Consider the following 25,990-nt stretch of genomic DNA (forward strand, 5'->3'; position numbering starts at 1 on the left):
TTTCATATATTTTTGGTAGAAATGAATACACAGCACTTATTCATGGAATCTTTGGAACAGCTGCTTATTGTCGTATTCTGCTTTGGTTGTAAAATAAGTGACTGACACAGGATGTGTATATACAATTCCTGATTAATTTTTTCCTCGGACATGTAGTTTTTTTTCCAGCTGTGCAACTGCTTCATGTTTCAGCAACGTTTTTATTTCAATGACCAGCTGAAGAATAAGTTCTGAGCGTCGAACGAACAGTTGAAATGTGACAACGTTAAACATTGTCAGCTTTGAGTTTACACTGAACTTTTATTTGGAAAAATATTTATTTAGAAACAGAAATGACAGAAACTGGCGATGGGTCATGGGGACACCTTGAAGATACAGAATATTTCGGAAGGATTTCTAGTACGACGGATTACGCTGTTCTCACTAAGGAGAATCTAAAGGAATCCAAGTATGCTACGTGTACACAGGCTGCTCACTGTATGATATACTGTACACATACGCAGCGGATCTTTGATTTATACAGCGCTAGGGCTGCAGTTTTGGTAAGTACACAGAATAACTCTATAGGGTAGGTTTCTCAGGACAAGATACCCATTTCACCGTGTGTCTCCGACTGGTAACCAACTTGGGCACGTCACGAAGGTTGTGTCGCAGTGGTTAGACACTGGACTCGCATTATGGAGGACGACGGTTCAATCCCGCGTCCAGCCATCCTGATTTGGGTTTTCCGTGATTTCCCTAAATCACTCCAGGCAAATGCCGGGATGGTTCCTCTGAAAGGGCACGGCCGACGTCCTTCCCCATCCTTCCCTAATCCGATGAGACCGATGACCACGCTGTCTGGTCTCCTTCCCCAAACAACCAACCAACCAACGTCACGAAGGTTAAAACAGACAAAAACCTCTTTTAGCTGTGTCAACATTCAGGCATCACACACATATACCTGGAAGTAACAAAGTGTAGAACTATAAAGTGAAAGGTCACATGCCCACAGTTGTACATAAAGTTTGTCAGGTGCTAGAAAACTAGTTTACTAAAAAAGAGGGTGGTTACTATGTGAGCATAGGGTTCACATTGTTAAACTGACATGTTTCACATTATTACCAATGTCATGTACATGTTCTATGGAACAAGTATTAATATGATGTCAAATATCGCACGTTAGTATGTATGATCCATATCATTTCAGAATATCATAGCACATTCTTGCAAAGGGACGCTTGGTATAAATTTTCAATTTTTCTTTTGGCTAGTAGGCTGTAGATGCTTTAAAAAGACCATAGATTTGATAGAACCTTGTAAAGAAATTAATGTGGGAACTATAGATTTTCTTCATAGAGACTGTGAAGATAAAGCTCGCTTAGTGGTCTATGTTGGGATAAAGTACTGGGGTTTTGTTGTGATTGTGTAAAGCGGTATTTAATGCTTCAGTTAATACCAGATGCAGGTGTAGAAACTTCGATAATAAATCGAAATACTGTGGCTGACACACACAGTAAGTAAATGCAGTGACCAAGACAATCATAACTCACATGCTCATAAATGTAGGGAAGACGTCAGAAATTATGCCGAATTGTGAAACATGTAACACATTGATGGTGTTATGCCAGGTGTTCAGCTGAGTTGTAGTTTCCATTTTATGCACAGTATTTTGATGACTGACTCTGCTATTTCCTTCATGTGCTATTACTGGAGTCCAAGATAGCAAGAATACATAATAGCACAATTCACCACATCTGAAGATAATGACTGGGTTAGTCGTCATAATATTGTGCAACTCGGCTGGACACCTGAACACCAGCATGGTGTGCTCACACCATTAATCAGTCACAGTATCAGTAAAACCAGAGTGTCCATATGAAACACATTCATCTCATCAGGTGAAATAAAGAGCAGGCTTCAAGTAAACTCTGTGGTGGGTCCCTCTTAATATAGGAGAATCACTGGGCAGAACCTCATTCAGTTGTAAGTTAGGAGCACTGTATCTTACCTGAATGGCTAGAATGAGGTCCACTACAATCCAAATGGTTTTCACCGAACACAGCATGTTGTCCACGACTTCAGCTCATTTTTACTATTATCAACACATGCATTAACTGCAAGATTGTTGCAATGTTAATAAAAGAGATGTTGCGTTAGAGTGCATTCAGAGTAAGCATATGTTGCTGCTACAGCTCTTAAAATTAACTTACATGCTTGTGTTGCAGTAGATTGGCCATTCATGTAAAGATAAAGAACAGTGTATTGCATGTTCTAGACCCTTCCTGCATTGTGTGCATGTACTCCATGACTTATGTAGTGGGAATGGCCTGGAAATTTCATGAGACAGTCTTCATCTGCTTCTGAATCCTCAATATTATGTAATGTTCTGCCATAATCAGTACATTTATTTAATAGTTGCTGATGTAGATTAGTCACTGTATACTGGCAGTTAGTGAAAATGTTATTTACATTTTAAAATGTAGCTTGAAGTAGATCTACTCCCTCCCTTGCACTTTTCACTAGGCCTACATCACATGACAGACGCAGTATTATCATTTAAAAATTGCAACATTATACCTCACTTATCGCATATTACATTTTTATCCCTCCATATTCCTTTTGGAATAACCTACCATGCACTCTGTGCAAAATTCTGTGTCCTAAAGCACTTATTTTGGTCATTGTCATACTTGCCCCACAAAAAATAAACATGTACAGTCCTTTCTCTGCATCTCTCTCTCTCTCTCTCTCTCTCTCTCTCTCTCTCTCTCTCTCTCTCTCCCTCTCTGTCTGTCTGTCTGTCTGCCTATCTCTGCTTGTAAATTATAAATTATCTCCTGTATTCTGCTCTTTATGAACAAGTGCAAACTTTATTCTTTTTTCTGCTACACCTGTTATTGTTTTTACTAAATCTTAGACTCCATAGTAAGTAGAAGATGCACTGTATTGTTGTTATGTATATCAACTTCTTGAAATACAGGTCTGCAACCTCTACAAGTTGTTTAAATGATGTCATGTTCGCTTTTATCAGTAACTATTTTACTGCACTAAAAGCGAACATCACATCATTTAAATTTTTTTTAAGTTTGTGGACCTATATGACAAGTTTCACAGTAAGACAGTTATGGCTAAAAGTGAACATGATATCGTTTTTAAAGAAGAAGAAGAAGAAGAAGAAGAGAGAGAGAGAGAGAGAGAGTTGTATCTCTCATGTAAAAACTGGTTTAGTGCAACACTCCACACTAGTCTATCCTGTGCAAGTCTCTTAATCTCTGCATAAGTACTGCAACCAACTTCCACTTGAATTTGATTACTAGAATCAAGCCTTGGCCTTCCTCTGCAACTTTTACTCTCCACATATCTTTTTCCTTTATTGAACTTAATTTTCATTCCGTGATGTTACAAGATGTGTCTAGTCAAGCAATCCCTTCTTTTATTCAAGGTGTACCATGCACTTCTTTTATCTCTAATTTGATTCAGTACCTCTTAATTTGTAATTTAGTCTACCCATCTGATGTTCAGCAATCTACTGTAACACTATGTTTCAAAAGCTTCTGTTCTTTTTTTGTCTGGGAACTTTTTATACAGTGTTTCAGAAGTAATGGTCAATATTCAGGGATATGACACAAATGATCATTCGAAATGAAAAAGCCAAGTCAACATGTGCTCTAAAATGCATACCTTAAGAACTATGAGCACTTGTTCATCTCCACTGCTTTGAAGCACAACTATTCTAATGAACAAGTGCTCATAACCTTTAAGGTATGCAGTTTAAAACACATGTTTACTGGGCATTTTTTCTTGTTATGGTCCATACTACCACTTCCAAAAATATGGAAAGCAAAGAGTGTGCATTCAAAGAGCAGTCGAAGAGATTTGTTTCACAGTATCGAAGATCAAGAATTGCTCGTAGCTCTTAAGGTATGCAGTTTAGAGCCCATGTTTAGTTGACATTTTTTTATTTCGCGTGATAATTCCTTTCATGTCCCTGAATATTGACCATCACTTCTGAAACATCCTGTACGCCATACATCACTTCAGTGTAAAGCTACACTCCAGAAAATACCTCCTAACATGTAAACTTATAATTAGTGTAGACATATGTTTGTTGTTGTTGTTGTTGTTGTTGTTGTGGTGGTGGTCTTCAGTCCTGAGACTGGTTTGATGCAGCTCTCCATGCTACTCTATCCTGTGCAAGCTTCATCTCCCAGTACCTACTGCAACTTACATCCTTCTGAATCTGCTTAGTGTATACCGGTACATCTCTTGGTCTCCCTCTACGATTTTTACCCTCCACGCTGCCCTCAAATACTAAATTGGTGATCCCTTGATGCCTGAGAACATGTCCTACCAACCAATCCCTTCTTCTAGTCAAGTTGTGCCACAAACTCCTCTTCTCCCCAATTCTGTCCAATACCTCCTGATTAGTTATGTGATCTACCCATCTAATCTTTAGCATTCTTCTGTAGCACCACATTTTGAAAGCTTCTATTCTCTTCTTGTCCAAACTATTTATTGTCCATGTTTCACTTCCATACATGGCTACACTCCATACAAATACTTTCAGAAATGACTTCCTGACACTTAAATCTATACTCGATGTTGACAAATTTTTTCTTCTTCAGAATCACTTTCCTTGCCATTGCCAGTCTACATTTTATATCCTCTCTACTTCGACCATCATCAGTTATTTTGCTTCCCAAATAGCAAAACTCCTTTACTACTTTAAGTGTCTCTTTTCCTAATCTAGTTCCCCCAACATCAGTCAACTTGATTCGACTACATTCCATTATCCTCGTTTTGCTTTTGTTGATGTTCATCTTATATCCTCCTTTCAAGACACTGTCCACTCCGTTCAGCTGCTCTTCCAAGTCCTTTGCTGTCTCTGACAGAATTACAATGTCATCGGCGAACCTCTAAGTTTTTATTTCTTCTCCATCGATTTTAATTCCTACTTCAAATTTTTCATTTGTTTCCTTTTACTGCTTGCTCAATATACTGATTGAATAACATCGGGGAGAGGCTACAACCCTGTCTCTCTCCCTTCCCAACCACTGCTTCCCTTTCATACCCCTCAACTCTAATAACTGCCATCTGGTGTCTGTACAAATTGTAAATAGCCTTTCGCTCTCTGTATTTTACCCCTGCCACCTTCAGAATTTGAAACAGAGTATTCCAGTCAACAATGTCAAAAGCTTTCTCTAAGTCTACAAGTGATAGAAACATAGATTTGCCTTTCCTTTATCTTGTAAGATAAGTCATAGGGTCAGTATTGCCTCACATGTTCCGATATTTCTATGGAACCCAAACTGATCTTCCCCGAGGTCGGCTTCTACCAATTTTTCCATTCGTCTGCCAAAAAGTCGTGTTAGTATAATGCAGCCGTGACATATTAAACTGATAGTTTGGTAATTTTCACATCTGTCAACATCTGCATTCTATGGGATTGGAATTATTATATTCTTTTTGAAGTCTGATGGTATTTCACCTGTGTCTTACATCTTGCTCATCAGATGGTAGAGTTTTGTTAGGACTGGCTCTCCCAAGGCTATCAGTAGTTCTAATGGAATGTTGTCTACTCCCGGGGCCTTGTTTCAACTTAGGTCTTTCAGTGCTTTGTCAAACTCTTCACGCAGTATCATATCTCCCATTTCATCTTCGTCTACATCCTATTCCATTTCCATAATATTGTCCTCAAGTACATCGCCCTTGTACAGTCCCAATATATACTCCTTCCACCTTTCTGCTTTCCCTTCTTTGCTTAGAATTGGGTTTCCATCTGAGCTCTTGATATTCATACAAGTGGCTCTCTTTTCTCCAAAGGTCTTTAATTTTCCTGTAGGCAGTATTTACCCCTAGTGAGTAAGCCTACACATCCTTACATTAGTCCTCTAGCCATCCCCACTTAGCCATTTTGCACTTCCTGTTGATCTCATTTTTGAGACGTTTGTATTCCTTTTTGCGTGCTTCATTTACTGCAGTTTTATATTTTCTCCTTTCATCAATTCAATATTTCTTCTGTTACCCAAGGATTTCTACTAGCCCTTGTCTTTTTACCTACTTGATCCTCTGCTGCCTTCACTATTTCATCCCTCAAAGCTATCCATTCTTCTTCTACTATATTTCTTTCCCCCATTCCTGTCAATTGTTCCCTTATGCTCTCCTTGAAATTCTGTACAACCTCTGTTTCTTTCAGTTGATTCCCATCTTTTTGCAGTTTCTTCAGTTTTAACCTGCAGTTTATAACCAATAGATTGTGGTCGGAGTCCACATCTGCCCCTGGAAATGTCTTACAATTTAAAACCTGGCTCGTAAATGTTTATTTTTCAAAAATGCATTCTTGCTATTGACCATCTGTATATCCCTTCTAATTCAGTAATTTGCTGCCCAAATAGTAGAACTGATGCATCACTTTTAGGGGCTCATTTTATTATCTGATTTCGTCAGCATCGCTTGATTTAATTCAAATACATTTCCAGAATGAGATTTTCACTCTGCAGCGGAGTGTGCGCTGATATGAAACTTCCTGGCAAATTAAAACTGTGTGCCCGACCGAGACTCGAACTCGGGACTTTTGGCTTTCGCGGGCAAGTGCTCTACCATATCCTTTCTTTCAGGAGTGCTAGTTCTGCAAGGTTCGCAGGAGAGCTTCTGTAAAGTTTGGAAGGTAGGAGACGAGATACTGGCAGAAGTAAAGCTGTGAGTACCGGGCGTGAGTCGTGCTTCGGTAGCTCTGTTGGTAGAGCACTTGCCCGCGAAAGGCAAAGGTCCCGAGTTCGAGTCTCGGTCGGGCACACAGTTTTAATCTGCCAGGAAGTTTCATATCAGCGCACACTCCGCTGCAGAGTGAAAATCTCATTCTGGAAACATCCCCCAGGTTGTGGCTAAGCCATGTCTCCGCAATATCCTTTCTTTCAGGAGTGCTAGTTCTGCAAGGTTCGGGAGAGCTTCTGTAAAGTTTGGAAGGTAGGAGACGAGATACTGGCAGAAGTAAAGCTGTGAGTACCGGGCGTGAGTCGTGCTTTGATAGCTCGGTTGGTAGAGCACTTGCCTGCAAAAGGCAAAGGTCCCGAGTTCGAGTCTCGGTCGGGCACACAGTTTTAATCTGCCAGGAAGTTTCAAATACATTTCATTACTCTTGCTGCACTTTTGTTGACGTTCATCTTATATTTTTTTCAAATACACTTTTCATTTCATTCAGCTGAAATTTCAAGAGACATTTACCATCTCTGACAGAATTAGAATGTCATCGGCAAGTCTTAAAAGTTTCTATTCTTCCACCATGAATTTTAATTCCCGTTTCAAATTTCTTCCTGGTTTCCTTACTGCTGTCTCAGTGTACATATTGAATAACATGGGGGATAGACTGCAGCCTGCTTCCTTCTCGTCTCACCCACTGCCTCCCTTTCATGGCCTTTGACTACTAACCAATGTCTGGTTTTTGTTCAAGTTGTAGATAACCTTTTGTCCCGTATAATTTTATCCCTGCTACCTTGAGAATTTCAAAGAGCGTATTCCAGTCAACATTTCAAAAGCTTTCTCTAAATCCAAGTGTGCCTTTATTCAGTTTATCGGGTAAGATTAGTCAAATTGTCAGTGTTGCGTTGCATGTTCCAACATTTCTCCAGAATCCAAACTGATCTTTCCTTAGACCAGCTTCTCTCATTTTCCATTCTACTGTGAACAATTTGTGTTAGTATTTTGCAGCTGTGACTTATTTAAACTGTTGGTTTGGTGACATTCACACCTGCCAACACCTGCCCCTTGGGAATCTTAATTAATACACTTTTTTTAAAAAGTCTGTGGGTATTTCAGTTGTCTTATCTTGCACACCATGTGGAATAGTTTTGTGGCACTGAAAATAGTTGATTGGGCACAGCTGAATCAAATTAAGGCACTTTCCACAGCTAATGCAAGAGGCCACATAAGCAAGTCATACCAGAGCTAATCAAACATTATTACATCAGGGGCTGCTTGCTGATTCAACAGGAACTGTTGTTTTGACGCTGGGAAATTACACAACACCATATGCAGTTGAGGTACCAGAGTTGAAATATTACCAACTCAGCAAGAAGGCAGAGGCATTGCAGTGTTGGTAGCTCAGTTACATCACATCTATGTGACAGACTTGTTGTGGCTTAAGTGACTGAAACTGGTACTATAGCAAAATGTGCAGGAGCATGTTAGTATTGTACCGAGATTTACTTTCCGTCAATCTTAACTGAATTTGTCAGTACTGCTATATTCATTTCTCAATTATTTGTTTTTTGTTATCTGTTTTGGACTTCCTCCCATTCCTGTGATGATTAAATTGCAACTATGTGTAGATATTCTTTAGAAGGTATAAAACTGTTGTCTTATTTGAAGTCTTGAATCTGATATCTCCATATCTAGTTCCCTGAGCCATTCAGTTGCATCATCCAGTGCATGGTGAATGTCCATTATTTTTCCTTTGTTCACTTAAAGAGAAGAGTCGGCAACAATACCGAGGATTGGCTCTAAAGTGGCACCACAGTCACAGTTTACAGAACTAGTCCATCCTCACATGAGCAGTAGATAACCACATCTGCCTTGATTGGTTTGAATCCAATTCACGATCCTCCGTTGACATGGGGGGAGATAAAGTCCTTGTATACCCACATTGAAGGGTTCTCAACTAGAAGTTTGTTGTGTGCTGATGACTCCTGCCACTGGATTTCCCATGAAAGGTTGACATTGAAAGAGGATTCAACGGATGAAAATACCTTGATACGTTGCTGAAGTAATGCCTTCATGAATCTTGTACTGAAACGTAAATGTGAATTTTTTTCATTACGCAAATTCTATTGAAGCATACCTTCTTGCATAAGATGTAGCTTAAGACACATGTGACTCAATTTTGAATTTTATTTGTTTGTCCATTATCCTTTTTCAAATTAGTAAGACTTAGAAATTTGAAAGGAAGGAAAAGGTTGAAGAAATACTGTCCTGTTTGTGGTTGGTTTGTGTGATTTGGCATGTTACATTACAGAGATGCTCCAGTATGGAAAACATTGCAAAGATGATGTCCACCATGTTGACAAGTATTTGTAAAGTTCCACAAACATGTCTCCAAAGAGGATTTAACAACATATTACTCTCTGTATATGCATATAGTGTGATAGCTACAATGATAAAGTTGTAGAGATTAAAGCTGATGCAGTAGCACCTGGCACCTGCGAATGGTGTGGCAAAGGAGGAAGATAGTGGATTTATACGCCTTATAGTAACTTGTGTAGTGTGAAAGTAGGTTTATTTATGATTTATTGAAGTTTCAAAGAAATGCAGCAAAAATATGAAGTTATCTGGGATGTTTTTGCTTATCCGGTCACAGCTCATAAATTTTATGTGATAATATAATTGTTCTGAACATTCTACGCACATTATACTCTGCCCTTAAAATTGTTTTGCTTTAGTATTTTCACTTCTTCTGCAGATGCAGATGCGATTCGATGGATATATTGGCTTTCCTGGAGGACTCATAGATGAAGGAGAAGATGTTATTACAGGACTGAATAGAGAATTAGTTGAAGAAATGAATATCTCTCCTACAAGAAATTTAATAAAAGATGAAAACCACATAGTTTCTCATTGGAATAAAAGTACAAAATTGGTATTAAACTTCTATGCTGTGGAGGTTACAATGGATGAACTTTTTCATATTGAAAAAAATTCTGTATTTGCACATGATTATGGCACAGAGGTAAGAACTTTCTTTACTTGTCATTCTTAAAGCTACAGTGCTTAATAAATCCGCTTGACGCACTGCTGGGGAAATGGGGTGCACATTGTCACAATCCGTTTTGACATATGATTAACATGTGTGTGCAATATCGTGAAAAGTTAGGGTATATGTCACCAGAGGCTTCCACAGCAGCATAACTGGATAAAATTTTCTCAGGGACATTTTATCCAAATTACATTACGTAACTATGCTGCTGGAAAGTCCTGGAGAAAATACAAATAATGGAAGGAGTAAAAATAACATCTCAATATACATTAGAGTGTTTAGCAGTCGATAGCCGTAAACAGGATTGAAATTGTCATTAGGTATTTGGGCAGTGTCCATTTTTGGAGGTAATGTAAGATGCGTGCACGCGCGCGCGCTCCCACACACACACACAAATCACAGGTAAATGATTATAGAGAGCATAAAAGAATTTAGCTATTTTTGACCCTGAAGAACTGAAGACAAGTCGTAAGACACATGCTTTGGCAAATATAAAATTATCAATTTCTAAATGATTTAGTCAGTGCAATAAAAAGTTCATTCCAATCGAAACTCATCAAAATTAAGTTACACTTGTGCAAAATATATGGAAGCAATAGAAAATTATCAGGGATTTAGGCAGCTGAAAAGAGTCTTTCAAGAGCAAAAATTTTAAGCAATAATAAAGCATTAGGACAGGAAGCAGGCTTTATATATATTAGTCATTGGACAACCATATTTTCAATTTAAGTATAAAAGTATGAGTAGAGCACAGATCAGATTATTGCATTCCAGAACAGAATAAACTTGAACGACAGAGTGAGAAGTGAAAACTGTGGGAAAACTGGGTTCCAAACATACCAGTTTAAATGGCTCCAATGTTGTCAGTATGATACAGACTAGGTTGTAACGTAAATTGCTGCAGTCCCAGTCCCAAGCAAAGAGAGATTTACATAGAGCATATTTTCACTGGCTTAAATAGTGTGTGTAATCACTGATGGGAACACACCCAACACTGCTAATGTACAGTGGTGGTGGTGGTGGTGGTGGTGGTGATACGAGGGCATGCTGAAAAGTAGTGCCTCCCAATTTTGTGTGTGAAAAACTCTTAAAACTTTTTAAATAAAACAATTATTAACATTGTGCATGTTTATTCTTCATGTCTACATATTTGCAGCCCTCTGTCATTAGAGGGTAACAAAGCGATGTGTAACATAATTATGTTGGTGCATGCGAAACAGAGTGCTGTAATCAGGTTTCGAATCGAAGAGTTCGTCTGTACATGGCACACCCTCTTTTCAGCATAATAATGCTGGATCACATATGAGCACTGCAACAATCCAACATCTTGTGTTCACTGTCAACAATCATTCTCCTTACAGTCCTGAATTGGCCCAGTTTGATTTTCATCTGTTTCCAAAACTTAAAGAACACCTTTGAGCACTTCACTTTGATAATGATGAAGTGGTGCAAGCAGCGGTGAGGTTGTGGCTCTGTCAGCAAAGTCCAACATCCTACATTGATGGCATCAACAGACTGGTCTCTCATTGGCAGAAGTGTTTTTACTGCCAGAGTAACTACATCGAGAAATAAATATGTAGACATGAAAAAAAAATATGTAGATTGTTAATAATATTTGTTTTATTTAAAAAGATTTGAGTTTTTGCATAAAAAATTCAGAGATGTTACTTCTCAGCATGCTCATGTATAAACATACATTGTTGGTCAAGTCATCTTGACATTCATATATTTAAGCGTATTGCACAATAGCTACAACATTTGGTCTGTAAAATACAAATCACTTTGTGTCTGGTTTCATACTTATATCCAGGAATAGTGTTACCCTCACACAGTAATATAGGATTAGTTTCATTGTTTTGTTTCTTTCACATTAAAAAAAAAAAAAAATGTGTGATTATTATTCTTAAAGACTTGAAATGCATACTATATGTAGAAATAGCTAGTAATGTTATTTGCATCAGTATTTTGTGTGATACAATAATTTGCCACTCAAGGTTTACTGTGAGATTCTAACAAGACCTTTCCGCCCCCCTTCATAGAATGAACATCATATTTTCAATCTGATAAACCTGAATTTAGTTCTACTGTAATTGTTGTTGGTTTAGTTACACATTGAAACCTGTATAGAGCACATGAAATACAACTCATTCATACTTCTTAGAACATTTCACTATTATGTGTGCAATACTGTGTACTTTAGTAATCTTGTTTCTGTTGCATTAGGTCCTTGGAACTCTGCGAGTACCGTTATACACAATGGGTGATGGTTATAGGGGATTTCCAAATTTTCTTAATAATAAATTTTGTGGCAACTCTAAACAGCAGTTGCTATACTCTCTGCATCATCTGGGCTTGATGACAGAGGAGGAGATACAGAATGCAGTTAATGCTAAACCTGTTTCTGCATGATTTATCATTCCATGTGATATTTATTTAGATCCCATTCTACAGTGAAATATTATGTGATTTAATTATACATTCCGTGAACTGTGACATGAGAAGTTATTGTTCGTATATTGTTATGTATTTATAAAGATTAATAAATATATTTATTTGAGTGTTATATCATGCTAAACTAATAAACGTTGTCTCCTGTAGATGTGAACCCAGTAATGTACAGATTATTTTAAGCCTTTGACTGCCATGTCAGTCATATGTCGGTGACAGAATTTTTCTGCTATACACTTGTGGGTGACAAACGTTCCTGCACTGGTGGCCAGAGTAGGTCTTCCTGGGACCATAGTGTTTTAGTTTGATACTTATTGTTAGTGTTGAAAGAAGCCTGTAAGTGTGTACTTCAAACTTCCTTCAACCATAGAACGATAACACTAGTTAACAGATTTAAACTTTTTTTCTGCATCTGGTTTGTAAATGGATGGATTCACCTAATTTTGGAGTGCAGAATACACTGGTAAAATCAGTTTTTCTCTATCACATCACATTTCCTAGATACACAGCAGAATAAAAAATGGTAATAGTGAAAATTGACACATTTAAATAAAAAAAATACACATTTAGAATGTTTGAAATCAATACCGCTTTGTATGTATACATGGGCATGATGCCAATAAAATGTCCAAATTAGTTCAGAAGATATTTTTACCTTTAATTCTCTTTGGTTTTTTAAAAATGCAACGACAGAGCTCTTCTTTTGTTTGTCATTTCATCACTCTCCCTAACAAGATCCCAGCAGTAGTCACCCATCATCGAAGGATGCTAATGGCCTTGGTAACGGTGTTCCATGGTAAGAATGTCTTGGTGAAAGTGTTCACCATGCTCATTGCTTATGGCTCCCAAATTTTCTGGAGCGAAATCAAGGTGAGAATGTAAAAAGTGAATTTTAAGCGACATTCTACACCCCATGTTCTTATAGTTGTTCAATGGTTCATTCACAATGGTAACATAGTTTTTGTCTGTTACCCAAAAAGCCCTTCACAGTTGCTTTAAAAGAAGACCAAGCACCTAATTGGATATCTGTGAGTTTGGTATCAAAGGCTGGATCTTTCAGAAATTTTCTTATTTGTGGTCCAACAAATACACCCTGTTTCAGCTTTGCCTCACTTAATTTGGGAAACATTTCTTTTAAGCAATTGAAAGCCTCACCTTCATTACCCAGAGCTTTTACAGAGTTCTTGATAAGGCCAAACCTGATATGAAGGGGAGGCAAAGTGATTTTATTGGGCTCAACCAATGGAGTATTGTTCACATTTATGTTTTCCAGGAACATTTGACTTCCTTATAGGTCATTCCTGGACTGCATAGTGATTCATGGTGTCACAGCTGTCCCAAAGGCACGAAAAGCAGCAGTATTTCATGAATTCAGCCTGTAAACCTGTAAGGAGTGCAACAACTTTTAAATCTCAGCAAAGCTGTCATTCATGATCCTTATATTTGATTGCCTCTAGCAGCAAAGACATGGTTTCATAAGTTTTTTTCATGTCTACTGCGTGAGCCAGAGGTACCAATGGAAATGCATTGCCATTATGCAGTAGTACTGCTTTCAAGCTGGTTTAACTGGAGTCAATAAATAGTCACCAATCCTGTGGATTAAGTTCTACACCTTGCTGCATCATCAGACTATTGACATCTCTACATATACAGATTGAATTCTGCATATCGAAATATTGAGCAAAGGAAGCACTTCTTGACCTGAAACAGGAAATTTTTGTTCCTAGAGCTAGAAGGTTCCGTTGTTGCAGTCTCGACCCCAAGAGTTCAGCTTGCTGTTTCGAAAGTTTTAGATCATGAACCAAATTGATCAGTTCCTTTTAATTAAAGAGCTGAGGCAAAGTGTCATGATATTGAGGGCAGGCGGAGCGTCATGATATTGAGGGCAGTACTCTTCTATATGTTCAATACTTTCTGATTCACTTGACATGGTGTCTGGTTCTGTGGATTTCAAGATACAGACAGGAACAGGCAAACCCTCATCATGGGGCACAAGCAAATGCACTGAAGATACATTTGGATACTTTATTTTATGTCTAGGTTTGCTTGATTATCCCGAACTATCTGTTTAATAAGTCAAGCTGCAAAATACTAACACGAATTCTTTACAGACGAATGGAAAAACTAGTAGAAGCCGACCTCGGGGAAGATCAGTTTGGATCCCTTAGAAATATTGGAACACGTGAGGCAATACTGACCCTACGACTTATCTTAGAAGCTAGATTAAGGAAAGGCAAACCTATGTTTCTAGCATTTGTAGACTTAGAGAAAGCTTTTGACAATGTTGACTGGAATACTCTCTTTCAAATTCTGAAGATGGCAGGGGTAAAATACAGGGAGCGAAAGGCTATTTACAATTTGTACAGAAACCAGATGGCAATTATAAGAGTCGAAGGAAAAGGGAAGCAGTGGTTGGGAAGGGAGTGAGACCGGGTTGTAGCCTCTCCCCGATGCTATTCAATCTGTATATTGAGCAAGCAGTAAAGGAAACAAAAGAAAAATTCGGAGTAGGTATTAAAATCCATGGAGAAGAAATAAAAACTTTGAGGTTCGCCGATGACATTGAATTCTGTCAGAGACAGCAAAGGACGTGCAAGAGCAGTTGAATGGAATGGATAGAGAATATAAGATGAACATCAACAAAAGCAAAATGGGGATAATGGAATGTAGTCGAATTAAGTCGGGTGATGTTGAGGGAATTAGATTAGGAAATGCGACACTTAAAGTAGTAAAGGAGTTTTTCTGTTTGGGGAGTAAAATAACTGATGATGGTTGAAGTAGAGAGGATATAAAATGTAGACTGGCAATGGCAAGGAAAGCATTTCTAAAGAAGAGAAATTTGTTAACATCAAGTATAGATTTAAGTGTCAGGAAGACATTTCTGAAAGTATTTGTATTGAGCGTAGTCATGTATGGAAGTGAAACATGGACGATAAATAGTTTGGACAAGAAGAGAATAGAAGCTTTCGAAATGTGGTGCTGCAGAAGAATGCTGAAGATAAGATGGGTAGATCACATAACTAATCAGGAGGTACTGAATAGAATTGGGGAGAAGAGGAGTTTGTGGCGCAACTGGACTGGAAGAAGGGATCGGTTGGTAGGACATGTTCTCAGGCATCAAGGGATCACCAATTTAGTATTGGAGGGTAAAAATCGTAGAGGGAGACGAAGTATGAATGCACTAAGCAGATTCAGAGGGATGTAGGTTGCAGTAGGTACTGGGAGATGAAGAAGCTTGCACAGGATAGAGTAGCATGGAGAGCTGCATCGTCTCGGAACTGAAGATCACAACAACAACAACATCCTGAAATATTTGTAAGACAGAAGTAACAGTCTGAATAATGGTCATTAGGCTCACACTACACCACCGGAACAGCAAATGGCATGGCTCGGCGTTTTCCTTTCAACCACACGGTTAAGGTTGTAGTACAGGTTATGCAGGCAATAAGAGGTGCAAAATTTTTATCTTGATCACCAACAGGACAATAAAAATACAATTTGTATGCCCTCTTAACCAAATAAGTGATTGTTTTTCTTTGGGCTTTTGGAGTGAATTTCCCACACACATAACAAAAGTTGTCAGGGTGGTTTAGACAGCAATGAGATTTACTAGTTACCATTTTTCTTAGTGTTAGTTTTAAACACAAGATGTTTGCACTATCTTTCACAGTAAACACTCACTGACGATCTCTTTCACACCACTGGATTACCACACCAACCATTTACTGACTATTTGTAGATCTTCTAGCTCTCCTCTGCAAATCGAAAACAAACAATTAAACATCAAAACAGAACAGCAAAAAGCAAAATACTGAATACGAAAAATAAACAACCTTTAAAAACTCAAAAATGGTACGTGCTAGAACATTTTGAAATGTATATTTGGATCCTGCACACCAAAATACATACACGTATCCCACCCCATATGCAAAATGGCTATTGACTAGTGTAATATGCATAATAGACCATGTCTAGCACATGTGATTGTTGTGACATCATGATTTAATGCTGTCATTCCATGAAAAAGTTAGATGTATGTCACTGACAATGTGGCTGTTTTGAAAGTTTGAATCAGCTCTATCACCACATGTAGTCATTAATGCGGATGCAGTCTCGCTAAGAATGAGGATGAGCACAGACTCCACCTTCAGTTTGTTTCATGTCTTTACCATTTACAAACTGATAGTGAAAAGCTAACTAAAGATGAAGTGCGTTTGATTTTAGAAGCTAGTCGTGATGCAGAAGACATTTCTTCTGATGATTCTAGTATGGACTCACTCTAACTCTTAAGAGCATCATTTACAATGTGCACATGGTAAGTTTTTTGTCAGCAGTATTTACATTCAATTTCTTCTTCTTTCTCTTCTGCTGCACATGAGAAGCTGAGACCACTTAGTTGAAATCTGCAGAAGAGGCCACAGTCGTGCCTCCAATGTAAAATTGCACTTACCGGCAGCCATATGTGACTGACACAGATTTCTCTAAAACATAGGATGTAAGTTTTCCATGATTTACAGAAATCACTTAAAATGAATACCAAATACACATCCCTTGAAGAAGTGCAGCCAATTTACTTCTCAAATCTGAGGCTGTGCATTGTCTTTGTAATGATTTTGTTCTTGAGAGGACATTAAATTCCAATATTCTTCCGCTGTTTGTTGTTGTCACACTGGCAGTGTAGTCACTACATGTTGTGTGGGTTTCAACGTTCAAGACAGCTCTGTTCTTGGTGTCTGCGTGGGCGTGCGTGCATGCATGCATGTGCGTGTGGGGTGTGAAGACATGCCTGCACTTGTGCTCGAGAGAGAGAGAGAGAGAGATAGAGAGAGAGAGAGAGAGAGAGAGAGAGAGAGAAATTAAAGGAAGGCATTACCATTTGTTCCTGTTCCTAATAAATCTACCGTTAAGTTTTTCCAGAGTTTGCACTTCCACATGTTATGGTTTCTGTGGGTTACTTAACTACTTGCAAGGACACCGAACTAACATGAACTGCTTTGAAAAAATGAAGTTATTGAATTTATTCATTTTGAATATCTTTTCTTCTTTGAATGGCCACTTGCATGTATACTAAGGAATTAAAAGGAAAAAATTTCATTTAGATTAGAATTTTATTGTTGGTCAGTGTTGTTATGTAGCAACATGTGATGACATGAAAAAGCGGAACATCACATACAGGTTCCACATTATTTCCTGGATCAGGCATGTTTCACAGTAACCATTGATTTCCAATAGAATGGATTAGCTGAATATTTAAGGTGGACATGTGTTGGTTGTGGTCAGAATTTTGTAGTCGGTTAAAATGCAATTTTTTGTGTTCTTTTCATTGTTCAAGTTCATTCTGTAAAAAAATATACTGAAATATGAAGCTTTCACTGTTGAAAGTTGTGATTTTATGTACTGTTTCGCTATAAATTCAGACTTATACTGGATGCTCCAAAAATAGCACAAGGTAGTAGGCATCACAACACCCTGAAACCACCTGTTCATTAGCTAGATTAAGTTTATCATCTTTTTATAAATTTTCTTTGAGGCTAGATTGCCCTACAGTTATTGCAGTTAGTCACCGATAAAAGTATTTCTGCATTTTTTGAAGTGTTTTAATATATTTTGAGTTGCGCTGTATAACAATGGAGGAGCAAATCACAATAGTAACAGAAAAATATAAAGATAAGGACAGCATGTAAACTATACTACTTCCCGCGTTCTCTGTTTATTACTTGAAATAACTAACTGTTGAATGGTATTCTGATGTTACAAATGTGTGAAAATTATTTAAGAAAATAGCAAATAAAAGTTTTACTGGGTATCATCAAACAATTTTTTGGGGTATGAAGGCCTGAAAATAGGTAGTATGAACAGAAACTTTATATGCTACTCTTATATAAAATATGAAAGTATGTTGTGTCAGTACTCAGTTTTATACTTCTTTCCTTCTCTTCAGGTACTAGGCCAAAGGTCTCTTTTAGTACCTTACCTAAAATTTCAGAGGTGTGTATCAGTGCTCAATATTGACAATTTGTGACATATAGGAGTTTCACAATGCCTTTTACTCTGCAACTGAAAGAAAATATAAAAATGCTTTCATTCGTGAATACTGTTCCTCCAAAAATACTGAGACATGAGAGAAAGAAGGCAAGATCCACAACCTCCATTCCAGCAGTGTCACCATAGTTGATAACAATGTATGTGTTTGTCATGACACATTTCTTGAGGCCTTCGCTCCATTAATGACACACAGGATGCAGTATCCTTAAAAAATAAAATAAAAAATCACCTATGTTCTAACTCAAGTTGGAAATTGGTCCAAATAAAAGTTTTGTGCAAAGGAGAAAGCTGAGGAGTATTTCATTAAAAATGTGAAAGCATGAGAGTCCTGTAATTCAGAGCTAAATGCCAGGTTTTTACCTGTAATTGAACTTTTCCATAAGAAAATTGTGAAAAATGCACAACATATATAGGGATGATGATGAAAAAGTGACATAGTTCTTTTTCAGGAAAGTATACTGTGAAGATGTCAACACTTGATTCTGTTGCTGCAGAGTGGATGTTTGTCACCCATACATTTAATAAAAGTACAAGACTGCAATATCACAAAAAGAGTTTAGATTAGATTAGTTTTTCGTTCCATAGATCCGTGCTGAGGAGATCCTCGTGGATGTGGAACATGTCAATTTTTTTTACTTTTTAAAGCTGAAATAACAACACTAATAGTATGAATATATACAATACGTCATTTGTTTCTATTAAAAAATTCGTCAATGGAGTAGAAGGAGTTGGCCACTAGTAAGTCTTTCAGGCTCCTTTTAAACTGATCTTTATTTGTAACTAAATTTTTTATGTTTGCTGGAAAATTATTAAAGATGAGTGTTCCTGAGTAGTGGACCCCTTTTTGAACTAATGTAAGTGCTTTTAAGTCCTTGCGCAGATCATTTTTGTTCCTGGTATTGTATGTATGAACTGAGCTGTTTGTTGGAAAAAGAGATATACTATTTAGGACAAATTTCATTAAGGAGTAAATATACTGAGAGGTAGTAGTTAGTATACCAAGTTCTTTGAAGGGGTTTCTACAGGACATCCGTGAATTTACTCCACAAATAATACGTATTACACGCTTTTGGACTCTGAAAACTTTTGTTTCACTTGAAGAGTTACCCCAAAATATTATACCGTATGACATTATGGAATGAAAGTAGGCAAAGTATGCAAGCTTTTTCATCTTTATGTCGCCTATGTCTGCTAACAATCGAATTGCAAAATACAGATTTGTTAAGGCATTTCTGCAGTTCTGTGGTCTGCTCCTCCCAACTGAATTTATTATCAAGTTGTAATTCCAGGAATTTAAGACTGTCAGCCTCTTCTATCTGCTCTTCTTCATACTTTATGCATATGCTGGGTGGAAACCTCTTACAGGTTCTGAATTGCATATAGTGAGTCTTTTCGAAGTTTAATGTCAGTGAGTTGGCTTTAAACCGTTTATTAATATCCATGAAAATATCATTAGCAGATCTTTCTAGAACTACACTCGACATACTATTTATTGCAATATTTGTGTCATCTGCAAACAAAACGAACTCTGCTTCTGGCAGTGTAACTGATGACAGATCATTAATGTACACAAGAAAAAGCAATGGCCCTAAGATGGATCCTTGTGGGACACCACATGTAATTTCTTCCCATTCTGATGATGACTGATGACTTAATTCACTAGTCCCTTGCACTGACACCCTTTGTTTCCCGTTAGCAATGTATGACTTGAACCATTTTGCAGCACTGCCCGTGAACAGTTTGATGTCAAAATGAAATTGCAACCGCACAATAAACAAGCACTAGTATTTTTCAAGTATCTGAGTAAAAAACTACCAGTGTGTGTCCTTTTTCCATTAGGATGCCAAAAGAATCTTGTGCTTACAAAAGTACCTGGTTTAGTTGCCTGCTATTTAAGGCACAACTTTGAATGCTTTAAGAGTTTATCAATGGATTATTTTTTCAAACTCTGAAACTGTTTCAGTGTCCAGCTTTAGTGAAGAACAAACTAAAAAGTCACCCAGTGAAGTTGCTTCCATTATATATAATGAAATGCAAACTGCTGATCTTTCAGGATATGAGTATGTATAAGTGGCACTCAAATGGAAATGAGACAGATGGAAAAAAGTAAGTTAACTGTTTATTATTTCAAAAGTAATTGCCATAACTGTTAATACAGTTATCTCACTTTGAGACAAGGTGGTAATGGCCTTTGTGAAAAAATGTTTGCTGTTGCCTATGGGGCCACGATTGTACCCAGGCATGCAATTCTACATCGGAAGCAAATCAACAGCCAGGAATGTCTCACTTCAGCCCGCATCTCGTGGTCGTGCGGTAGCGTTCTCGCTTCCCATGCCCGGGTTCCCGGGCTCGATTCCTGGCGGGGTCAGGGATTTTCTCTGCCTCGTGATGGCTGGGTGTTGTGTGCTGTCCTTAGGTTAGTTAGGTTTAAGTAGTTCTAAGTTCTAGGGGACTTATGACCACAGCAGTTGAGTCCCATAGTGCTCAGGGCCATTTGAACCATTTTGTCTCACTTCAGGGCTCCAAAAGTAGAGAAATCACATGGGGAGAGATTGGGACTGTATGGAGGATGCGTGAGCGTTTCCCAGTGAAACTTCTGCAATGCACTCAAAACAATTTTTGCAACATGTAGAAAGGCCCACATGTTTTGAATATTGACTATGCTGCAGAATTTTTGATCCTCATATGACACCGATCCCTCCCCATGTGATTTCCATATTTTTGCAGCCCTGAAGAGAAACATTCTAGGCCATCGATTTGCCTCAGGTGAAGAGGTGCATGTCTGGGTACAATCATGGTTGCATATACAACCGCAAAAATTTTTCCATGAATGCACTGACTGTCTTGTCTCACAGTGCAATAAATGTATTAACAGTTCTGGCGATTAATTTTGAAATAAGAAACATTTTACACGCTTTTTTTACATCTGTCTCTTTTTCCATTTGACTGCCCCTTGTACAACTGGTAACTGATGAAAGTAATAGGCAAAATATCAGTGTTTTAATAATATTCTGTAAGTTCCTGGACAGTTGTTTGGCAGAGATACAACTAAGATTGAAATTGTATTCTCATTAGCAGATCACTTGTTTTTGTCTTTAGATATTTTGTCTCATTGAAAGAGTTAAATTGAAAAAAAAAGGTAGTGTCACAAAAAGAAGACTGCCATAAAGTGTTTGAGAAATGTGCAACACTAAAAATTGATCTGGAAAAATGTCTACCTTAAGTTTGAAAAGAGCAAGTGATTCAGAACATGAAATAAAGTTAGCTGCAATTCATTGCAAGCAGGAGGGTAATTTTATGGAGAATAGGGGTGGCAAAAGGGAGAAAATTTTGCACATAATACGTTCCCCGCAGCTCAGCCCGCGAGTTATCTGATGCAATTCTTTCTATCCTAACAGCATGAATTTCAATGACTTCCCAAAATTATTATCTGAAATTATAAGCTGTAGAAGTCTCTAAGATGTATTTTTATTCACTATAAATAAATAATTCAAATATGTGTGTTATTGCTTCTGTTTGGCCCACCGGTGACCTGATAACACTTCTTTGCGCTGGTTTTCAGTTGTTAGGACCACCTCTTGTCCCGATTGTTGTGCTCCACTCTGTAAGCACCAAACACTACAGAAAGCATTTCACTCATTAGACAGTGAAGTATACAAACCATTATTTTTTTAATGTTAGCAGGCAAGAATACCTGCTTGAAAAGATATAATATCATCATTTGTTAGTGCTAGCAGGCAAGAGAAGCTAATTGAAGGTATGTAGCAAAATATTGTTTATAGTTAATAGATTATTGTTCGTCTTCTTTAATAATTGTGGTTGGGCAGCACTGTAATCATGTTTCACTGCATGTTTAGCTATAAATGGATCCATCTACTACTGGGCTGCAGTAACAAGAAAACAAAAATGAAGTACAACATTAGATGAAGTGGGACTACACCACTATCTGAACTACTACCTCAATAAGTGACTCCAGTGACTATGTCCTGCACTGGATGGTATACAGCTTACAATCCCAAAGATTCAACATCCTCTTTAGATTTAAATGTAATTGATGATAACTTCTGCTCTGATGAGGTTCATGGAAGTGTATATGACTCTGATAATGATAATGGCCTTGATGAAAATGATACTCCATTTTGAAACCAATGGGACAAAATATAACAAGAGTAATTTTTAATTGGTACTCAGAAGTTAATATTTCCACCAATTTTGACATCCCTTCTGATATCTGCAAACTATTAGTAACACAAGACATATTTAACAATATGTTGTTGGAAACAAACACACATGCAGCACACAGATAGTCGAACATCCAGGCAAAAAAAGATCTTGACTAGCCAGTTGGGTTGACATTTCTAGGGAAAGAAAAAGGGAAGTTTAGTGGCCTAATGCTCAAATAACATTGCAGAAATTCCAGCTTATTGGTCAAAGAATCCACTGTATGAAAATAAAAGCCACTGTGCCTTGTGATCCAATTCTAGCATTATTGTCGTACTGATATTTTCTTACTAATGATGTCTGTACAAATGTAAACGACATGACTTAACAAAGTACAGGTGTTAATTGAACATCTGCATAGTAACTTTCAAAATGCTCTAACCTGTGGGGGAGATGTGGTAATTAATGATTCTGTGATTCCTTTGAGAGGAAGATTGATTTCTTGCTAGTATATCCCCAAAAAGTCTCACAAGTATGGTGTGAAATGATACAAAATTTATTCAGAGGGAGGCTGCACTTTTGCAATACTTATCTATCAAGGAAAAGATGACGAACTACAAGATGCAAGTCATGCTGAGACTATCAACTATGAAAACATATGAGCCTCTTTTTGAAAAAGGTCGCATTCTTTATGCTGGCAATTTTTATAGAAGCATTTCTGTAGTGCATAAGTTGTTAGATAAAAGTATGTTTCTCTGTGGAACAATTCGTCCAAATAGAGCAGGAGTTCTCAAGGATATTGTGGAGAAAAAGCTTAAAAAGGGGAAATACGTGGAGTAGAGAATGATAATCGAATCAGATTTTTTAATTGGATTCTATTGATTTCAGTGGTTTCTGAGCATCAAGAAAGCAAGCCCGTACTTTGGTGAAAATTTAAGGACCAGCAAGAAATTTTTGGTGCTACAAAAGGATTATCACTCAGGGAAAAAAAAAAACAGACAATAAAACCAAGAAAATTACAACCTTCTGCAATGACTGCCCAGGACAACATATGTGACTCAGGTGTTTCAATGAAAAACACATCCAGGAATGACTCTTCAAGAATGTGATATTTAATCGGTGCAGAGGTTATGTTAATAAGTATTTAATTTACTGTCCGTAAATTTGTTTATGTGTTTTGCAAATAAAATAGTAGGGTAAAATGTCTTCCAGAATAAAAATAATCAAGAGACAACAGAACCAAGAAAGACTTTTCAAGATTTGAGTTGTTAAAGAGCACGAAGTTTATGTAAAAATTATTTCTTTTGTTTTGTTTACTTTAATAAAGCAGTACAGCAAAAAAGGCTGACAAAAAAAAAATTGCTTTGGTATGATTTCATGTCTAGCTGACCATTACTGCAGCAGTTTATGCAGCAATATGTCCCCTTTTCTATAGACCATCCAGCAAACACCTCCACTGTGAAGTGACACCATACACAGGCAATCGGGACACAAGTGACCTGAACCGCATTCCACCGAACATTTTGTCAGGTCACAGGTGGCCCCCGTGCAGTACACGTGAGACATCAGATCTTCCTCCACAGGGAACATGATAATGTTAATACTGGGACAGAGAGCACGTTCTGTAAAGAGAATTGCATACATACTGAATAAACCCTCTGAACATTCCTCTCAGTGTTCCAGTAAAGACTGAAAAACTCTGTGGCATTGATAGGTTAACTGCAAGACATTTTGAGGGAAGATTGGAGGGACCTAGATGTTCTCAAGTGGTATGAGGTTGTGTTAGTATGATTAAGCCTAAAAGTAAACTGCCTTATCCCAATTTCAATGCTTTATATTTTTACTTTTGTACTAATAAAATTTTCAAATATATTTCTGATGTTTTTATATTTGATCTAGAATGATTACAAATAATTAAATTTTTCATGTTATAAAACGGTTTCTGTAAGAGGTATAGAGTACTAAACTTATGCTACAACTCATATTCTTCAAAAATTAACACCTGGAAATGTACTCACTCCGAAAACAAGACTTTTCTTAAAATTATATTTCATGCGTTATTTTAATGAAACTAATACTGAATATTACACAGTATCGTGTTTTCAACAGTGAATTGTAATAATCAACATACTGTTTTTGTCTCTACTTCTGACAAACTACACATTTTGAAATACTTTCAGCCACACAAAATCACTGCAAACAGGTGAGTTAAAATCATGACTATGGTACTCTCTCTCTTTTCTCTCTGTTCCATACTTGTTCTCTGGTGTGTGGTGGTTAACAGTTAAGCACACTTGATCTTTCACAATATTGTGAACAGTAATATTGTCATTAGTGACACTTGAGCAAATGATTCTTACGAGCTTTGTTTTCAACAGAATTATGGCCATTGCAAAATTTCTTAGTCCATTTACACATCTGGACCCATAAGAGACACACCATGTATTCTAAGTATGAGTAAAAAATGTTAAACATATTTTCATTGGTGGAAAAACTTTGAATATGTTCCTGTTAAAAAAATCTCTGAGTGAAAAGTGGGGTGCCAGCTGCCTCATTATACCTTCCTCGGCATCTTTACAAACTTTCACAAATATTCTGGCACGCAGGCATATTCGCCATTTTTTTAACAGACAACTCGCCTCAAACTCACCTAATTGTAACTCACTCACACCCAGTAGTTCATCACCGTAAGTTACTCATGCCCATTCATTAAAAAATGACGATCATTCCACTTGGGACCTGTGGAATGGTACATTAGCTTATTTGTTTTAATTGTAAATATTTGTCATGTATTGTTGTTTTTCTGACATGTTCCACATCCTGGAGGACCTCCTCACTACGGATCAATTGGAATGAAAGTAAATCTAATCTAATCTAATACACTTCCAATTGCCCTCTCTATCACTCATTCAGCCTAATTCATTGTCATTGTCTCTCTGTCATTGTCTCCTGTGTCACAGCCACAGTCCTCTTCTTTCTGTCCTCTCACTATCACTGTCTCCCTCTTGCTCACTCTTACTGATAATAAACTGAATTCCTTCCTTCCTGCTGCTGCTATCTCTCCTGACTATCACTATCTATTTCTTCTTCAGTGTTATGATCATATACTATGTCTCTCATTATCACTGGCTCTTACCCACTTCCACTTTCTCTTTATTGCTTCCTCCGCCCCCCATGGCACTGGCTCCTTAACTCTGTTCCTAGCACTGTTGTATCACTGTCAACTACATTACACTACCACCATGGCCCTCTCTTTCTCTGGCACTGTCATTGTTTCCTTCCCTCTTTCGATAACACAACCACTGTCTGCTCTCTTCCAGTATTTATTACTTTTCTGTCTCTTTGCCACTGCCACTGTCTTTTTCTCTCTCAGCATAAAAAAGTGCAAACATTGCTGGAACAAGAAGCCATGTGTCATAATGACTGAACTATGTGAAGACGAGTAAGGAGTACCTCGAACCATCTTTGTGGCTGGAAAGAGGTAGACCATGGCCAAGTTGTGGGCATTACTAGACAGAGCTTATTGTCTGTCACTTCCAGTCGCTCATCTTCCCATCAACGCATGACACTGCACTTCAGCAGCAAGACAGTAGCAAGCAGGGGGAT

At 37.6% G+C, this 25,990-nt stretch overlaps 1 protein-coding gene across 2 annotated transcripts; it reads left to right on the forward strand.

Annotated features, from left to right (window-relative positions):
* Positions 1 to 49: 49 nt before the first annotated feature.
* On the forward strand, positions 50 to 23,645 carry LOC126245786 (U8 snoRNA-decapping enzyme-like). Of its 2 annotated transcripts, none has more exons than XM_049948345.1 (3): positions 50 to 542; positions 9,437 to 9,703; positions 23,273 to 23,645. In XM_049948345.1, exons 1-3 carry the CDS (start codon positions 333 to 335, stop codon positions 23,387 to 23,389), a joined length of 594 nt encoding a protein of 197 aa, XP_049804302.1. In that variant the 5' UTR covers positions 50 to 332; the 3' UTR covers positions 23,390 to 23,645. The 2 variants fall into 2 exon arrangements, with proteins under 2 accessions (XP_049804302.1, XP_049804301.1); XM_049948344.1 differs by lacking the exon at positions 23,273 to 23,645 and adding an exon at positions 11,954 to 12,293 and having other exon boundaries at positions 55 to 542.
* Positions 23,646 to 25,990: the final 2,345 nt, after the last annotated feature.

This window comes from Schistocerca nitens, chromosome 1, assembly GCF_023898315.1.
Source record: "Schistocerca nitens isolate TAMUIC-IGC-003100 chromosome 1, iqSchNite1.1, whole genome shotgun sequence".
NCBI classification, from domain to species: Eukaryota; Metazoa; Arthropoda; class Insecta; order Orthoptera; family Acrididae; genus Schistocerca; species Schistocerca nitens.

Excerpts from the sequence above, each read along its gene's own strand:
- LOC126245786 (XM_049948344.1), top strand. The coding sequence starts at position 333 with ATGACAGAAACTGGCGATGGGTCATGGGGACACCTTGAAGATACAGAA. Across the intron at positions 543-9,436 it reads GCGCTAGGGCTGCAGTTTTG|ATGCAGATGCGATTCGATGG; the intron begins GTAAGTACACAG and ends CTTCTTCTGCAG. Across the intron at positions 9,704-11,953 it reads CACATGATTATGGCACAGAG|GTCCTTGGAACTCTGCGAGT; the intron begins GTAAGAACTTTC and ends CTGTTGCATTAG.